This window comes from Echinops telfairi, unplaced genomic scaffold (genome assembly GCF_000313985.2).
Source record: "Echinops telfairi isolate 266 unplaced genomic scaffold, ASM31398v2 ScPeMD7_7457;HRSCAF=8495, whole genome shotgun sequence".
NCBI classification, from domain to species: Eukaryota; Metazoa; Chordata; class Mammalia; order Afrosoricida; family Tenrecidae; genus Echinops; species Echinops telfairi.
This window is the reverse complement of record NW_022111357.1, coordinates 13,038,157-13,044,468: the sequence shown is the minus strand read 5'-3', so window position 1 is coordinate 13,044,468 and position 6,312 is coordinate 13,038,157. Positions and strand designations below refer to the sequence as shown.

The 6,312-nt window shown below is 51.0% G+C and overlaps 1 protein-coding gene across 1 annotated transcript in view; it reads right to left on the bottom strand.

The window, feature by feature from the left end:
* The window catches only part of PEF1 (penta-EF-hand domain containing 1), an 18,717-nt gene extending 13,951 nt beyond the window's left edge, over positions 1-4,766 (bottom strand). The window contains exon 1 of the mRNA XM_045298958.1: positions 4,737-4,766. Within this exon, the coding sequence (XP_045154893.1) occupies positions 4,737-4,760 (24 nt within the window). The 5' untranslated portion in view covers positions 4,761-4,766. The remainder of the gene's footprint in view (positions 1-4,736) is intronic.
* Positions 4,767-6,312: the final 1,546 nt, after the last annotated feature.

Below are 6,312 nucleotides of genomic sequence, written 5' to 3'. Positions count from 1 at the left end.
GATACTGGGAGGGTAGAGGGAGTGTAGGTTGGAAAAGGGGAACCGATTACAAAGATCTACATGTGACCTCCTCCCTGGGGGATGGACAGCAGAAAAGTGGGTGAAGGGAGACGTCAGACAGGGCAAGATATGAAATTTATAAATTTTCAAGGGTTCATGAGGGAGTGGGAAGCGGGAGGAAGAGGGGAAATGAGGACCTGATGCCAGGGGTTTAAGTGGAGAGGAAATGTTTTGAGAATGATGAGGGCAATGAAAGTACAAATGTGCTTTACACAATCGATGTATTTATGGATTGTGATAAGAGTTGTATGAGCCCCTAATAAACTGGTTAAAAAAAAGAGAGAGAAAGGAGGAACCGCAGTACTACTAAGGTTAGAATGCATCCTTTCGACCTGAGATCCCTGCACAGACAAACTTCTAGACCTAGGAGGCAGACGAACAGAGGTCTTAACACCATAGTCGGTGTGTGAGGGCAAGAGCCGGGTCACAGAGTATTGACCCGTCTCTGGCAGACTCAGGCCACACATTAGCAAACTAAGAATTCTGACAGGGGAGGAAGGGAGCTGATACCAAGGGCTCAAATAGAGAGTAAATCTTTACATCAAAGAACAAAAAATCAAATCATTGTGAACGAGGGGACTGCATATTGGGGACCCGAGACCCATCTCTGGGCAACTGGACATGCCCTTACAGAAGGGTCGCAAGGAGGAGATAGATGAAACAGGATGCAGTGTAGCAAGGATAAAACATACAATTTTCCTCTAGTTCCTAAATGCTTCCTCTCCACTCTCCCCTCCCGCTTCCCACTATCATGATCCCAATTCTACCTTACAAATCTGGCTGGACCAGGGGACGTACACTGGTACAGATAGGAAATGGAAACACAGGGAATCCAGTGTGGATAATCCCTTCAGGACCAGTGGTGTGAGTGGTGGTACTGGGAGGGTGGAGGGAAGGTGGGATAGAAAGGGGGAACTGATTACAAGGATCTAGATATACCTCCTCCCTAGGGGATGGACAACAGAAAAGTGGGTGAAGGGAGACGTAAAACAGTATAAGATATGACAAAATAATAATAATTTATAAATTATCAAGGGTTCATGAAGGAGGAGGGAGCGGGAAAAAATGAGGAGCTGATACCAAGGGCTCAAGTAGAAAGGAAATGTTTTGAGAATGATGATGGCAACGAATGCACAAATGTGCTTAACACAATAGATGGATGTATGGATGAATTGTAGAGCCCTCAATAAAATGATTTAAAAAAAAAAGAACTGGAAACACAGGGAATCCAGGACAGATAAACCCCTCAGGGCCAACAATGGGAGTATTGATACCAAGAGGGTAAGAGGAAGGTGGGGAAAGACAGGGAGAAACGTTCACTATGATCTACATTATCACCCCCTCTCTGGGGGACAGACAACAGAAAAGTGGGTGAAGGGAGACCGTGGACAGTGTAAGACATGAAAAAATAATTTATAAATTATCAAGGGGGAGGGATGGAAGAAGGGTGGGAGATGAAGGAAAGGTTGGGGATGGAGGGGTAAAAATGAGGAGCTGATACCAAGGGCTCAAGTAGGAAGAAAATGTTTTGAGAATGACGATGGCAACAAATGTACAAATGTGCCTGACACAATGTATGTATGTATGTATGTATGTATGTATGTATTCTGCTAAAAGTTGTATGAGTCCCCAATAAAATGATTTTTTTTAAAAGAAAGTAAATGCTTAGAAAATGATGATGGCAACATTCGGATAAGTATGCTTGATACAATTGATGTATGGAAAGTTATAAGACCTCTAAGAGCCCCCAATAAAATGATTTAAATGAAAAAAAATTCTGAGATGTGTTAGTGACGTACAGAGCTGTACTTAAAAGGTTGTTTCCCACTTTTCTCCCCATTAACACCTCACGAGACTCAGCAGAGAGGAAAGCGACTGGGACACACAGCTGGGTTAAATGTCTCCCAGACCCCAGGAGAATGAAAGGCGTTCTGCGCCCCGCCCTGCACTCCCCTCCATCTGCTATGTGTGACCTCAGGCGAGTCCCCCAGCCAGCTCCAAACCAGACTCACTGCCTCCTAGTCGATTCTGACCCAACAGTGACCCTGCAGCACAGAGCAGAAACTGCTCCTGGGGGTTTCCAAGGTTTTCAACCCTTATCTGGGCAGAAAGCCTCATCTTTCTCCCTCAGTGGGTTCAAACCACTGACCTTGAGGATCGCACTAAGCCACCAGCGGTAAACAGAAGGTCCTGATTCCTGCCAACATACCTGCAGGGCTCTCATGACTGAGACAGCAGAGTCTGATGCTGGGTTAACCACAGGTAAAGGGCTGCACTCCCTCAATGGGTTCAGGCCATACCTTTTGTATGTGACCATACTCAGTCACCACCACCCGGCAGTCACACCCGTGGCTGTGACTCTGGAAGTCGTGCCAGCAGTATTTCAAATGCCAGCAGGGCGCCCCACAGGGGACACATTTCAGTGGAGTTTCTGGGCAGGGCCTGGTGAAAAGTAGCCAATTAAAACCGTGTGGATCACAACAGAATACTATCTGCTACAGTGCTGCTAGAGGGGGCCCCTCGGGTGGGAGGCACTAGGCAAGGGCCTCAGCAAAGGACTCAGATCAAGTCAACAATCAGGAAAACAGCGCAGCGCCCGGCCGAGTTTGGCTACCTCACACACGAGGTCACCATAAGTCAACGTCCACTGGAGGGCAACTGACACCATCGTCAGTGAAATGCTAGGTCATACCCCACCTGTTCTCCCACCCCGCCTCTGTTTTATTCCTCAATCACTGGGTGGACTTGGGCCAGCCAGGACCCTTTGGGCCCCAGTGTCTGCCTCTGTAAAATGAAGGGCTGAATGATAACTGGGCCCCTCTCAGCGCCGCCTTCTTGGAATCGAGAAAACTCCCAATACAGGAGCACCCCAGTCCTCGAGCACATCCCTACTAGACATAACCAGGTTTTGACGTGAAACGTATTGGAGCTCGAACAAAACATCGGAATCTGACCAGAGGCCCATGATTTTTGTACACAAAAGCAGTTTGTGTTTCGGTCACTCGGCGTTAATTGGCATTGTTAGTATGTGTTGTTTAAACTTTTTGCGGCTGTGTTCCAAGCGTTTTGCTATAATTTTCTTAGGTTTTTGTGGCTTTTTGTACTGTTTTTAGATAAAAACATGGGTCCTAAGAAAGGTTTTTGGAAAGAATCATCACGATAAGGAACTGGTTAACCATGTTAGTGATATTGTTGATAGTGTAGCAAGCCCTTTTAGAACGCAGTTAAGGAAACGCCAACAGCAGACCACATTACACAGATTGGTTTTTTAAAGCGAAAGCCAGCCAGGTCCTAGTGGAAAAAACAAAGAAGGGGGGGAAAAAACCTCCTGAAAAGCAGCTACCAGTTGATTATATGGAAGGGGATTCCCCTTCCAAACAATGACTCTCTCACCATCCCTCCTCTCCACATCCAAGTCCACAGATCCAGATCCTCATCAGTCTCCAGGTATGGGCCAGACTGTAGTTGTTAAACACTTTTTAAATGTTGTGTTTATTTAAATGATATTATTTAACTCTGAACTTTTTACTTTGAAATTTCTGTGTAATGTTTTGTATCAAAAGACAAGGTTAGAGAAAAACTTGGTGGTGGAGAACGGATTAATCCGTTTTCAGTTATTTCTTATGGGGAAAAACTGATTCAGAACTCGACTGCATCACATCTCAATGCTCCTTCTAGAACGGATTAGCGTCCGGGGTTCTACTGTACTAAAAGGTAACACTACCTAAAGCTATCTTACCCAAACCCACTCCCATCAGTCCACTGAATTGCGGGGGTCGGGGGGTGGTGTGGTGTGGTGTGTGTTATACTTGCAGGACCAATTGTTTTACAAGCATCATCTCAGCATCCCCCAGAACAGCTCTGTCAGGCTGACTCTAATATCCAGCCTTATTTTACAGAGGAGGCCACTTTGGGCCTAAGGGCTCAAAGCTATTTATTTAAGTGGTGGTGCTGTAGTTTCCACCTACATTTGAGTGCACACTGCACGTACCCACCACAGGACGTGTCACCATCAAACGCCATTGCCAATATCTCTCAACATAGAACTGTGGCCACAGAACCACTTCCTCACAGTGGTCTTGGCCGGATCCCAGTGGGGCAGAGCTATCTGCAGGCAGCCCCGGGGTCTGCGGCTCCTCTTGCGACCCTTGCAGTGCATTCTCTGGGGCTACTTTCCTTTAGGTGTGAACTGGGGGTGCTGGCCTAAGCCAGCGGGGAAAACAAGCTCACTTGTAGAGCCCGCTGCAAGCAGATTCTCCAGAACCTTCGGGCGCAATACGTCTCGGGCGTGTCCGGGAACGTATTTTTTAGGCGATGCCCAAGATGACGGCGATGGAACCGGGCCCCCAAACGTCCTGTAGACTCTGCCTGGGACCCTGTCGGGCGCCTCGGAGAAGATGTCGGGTCCAGGCCTGGTCTACTCTGGATCCGTGGGGCCCAGGGTCCCCAAATCCTGGCGTGCTCGACGTCAGAAGGTGCGCGACGCGACCTCCAGACGCTCGGCTCTGCGTGACGTGAGCAGGCGCGACCGCCGGTCCCTGTCCCCACCCCACCCCCCGCCCCGCACGGCCAGCTGAAGCGAGGCCCGGGTGAGAAGGGCCGGGGAAAGGAGAAAGGCGGGCGGGGGCTGCGGACGGGGGCTCCGGGCGGGGGTCCGCGGGCCCTCACACACTCACCTGCCCGTACGGATAGCTGGACATGGCGACTCTGACGTCACACGCCGACGAGGGGCGTGGCTCCTACTCTCCACGCCCCCTGTCGGATGGGCCTGGGGGCGGGCCCTCTTCTGATTGGATGTCAGCGGCTGTCAGTCTAGGGAGCCCTGGGGTCGGTGGATGTGACGTGGAGGGCGGCGACCCCGGGAGGTCTCCGGGGCCAAGGGGTGCGGGGAGGCTTCCGGAGCCCGCGGCGGTGGTGCCGGCGCGCCGGTCCTTCCCTGTCCCGGCCTGGAGTCGGCCCGTGGCTGGCCCGGCCTGGGTAGTTAGCGAGAAGCCCGGGGTGGGCTGTGGCCGCGGCGGCCATGTTGCAGCCTGGCCAGTGGGACGTGTGACAGTGGCGCAGTTACCGCCGTCGCGTCACGTTCCTTCCCGAGGAGGGTCCGGGCGGTTGCCGTGACAACGAGGAGCCGACCGAGGCCTTGGGGAAAGGATGGAGGCGGGTGGTGGAAGCTGGCGGAGCGGTCTCTAAGGTCGAGACACCTGGGAACCAATTAGTAGCCAAGGGGTGGGATCCGCCCACAGACCTGGAGTCTTGGAAGAGAGCGTTTCAGGCCGTCTGGCGGGGAGGCAGAGTAGATGATCTTTTTCTTTATTTAATAAATGGGGAACTCGAGGCCCAGCGACGCAGCGATTTCCCCTGATTTCACAGTGGGATGATGGCAGGGTGTTGCCTAGAAATGGAGTCAGCGATGCCCGCTCGTTGGCAGGAAAGTCGTGACGGCCCATTTACTCTACCGCTTCCAGGCAGCCCTTACCTACAGCTTGGGTGTTATTTGATGACTGAGTTCTCCCGTGTGGGCAAGGATTGTGTCTGGTTTTGCTTGCCATCGACTCTCCGGTACCTAGCACCATGCCTGACACTGTGTTTGTTTTTAATGAATGATTAAATTCAGATTAATAAGTGTTATCCAGTCCGGCCCAACTGCCTAGCCAGCCAGCCCGGGCTGGATCATGACTGCCATCTTCCTGGTCCATAGGCTGCAATGACTCTTCACCCACGCGGACACACGGAGGCCGCGCCAAACTCACCTTTCCCACCTCAGAGCTTAAGCTCCTCTCCGTCTGTGCCCTGCATCTCCTGTGCTGAAAGTCATCCTGCCATTCAGTGGGTTTGCTTTTGAGGGAGGGGGCAACTTGGTTTGCCCACTTTCTAGCTCTGTGGCCTTGGGCAAGTTTCTTAACCTCTTGGAGGCTCAGTTGCCTCAGGTATTAGAAACATCAACATGGAAAAAGGATTGGGCAAAAACAAAAGCGAGGTTATTGTACCTGCTCCTGCAGAGACGTAGGCTCAAACACTCTCTTTCACCTGGACCAACAGCTCTCCCATCTCCCAGTCTCCCCCTGCCACACAACCTCCCACATTTCCTTCCCTTCCAGAGGTTGAAACTCGCTTGCCTGTCTCCCTTTGTACTCAGTGCTGTCACTCCATGATGCATCCGCTTGTCTGGTAGAAGCCCTCTCTTTTGTTTCCCTCCAAACCCATTTTTCCCTCTCTCCAGCTCAGAAAATCCACCCAGTTGCTCAGGTCATGGAT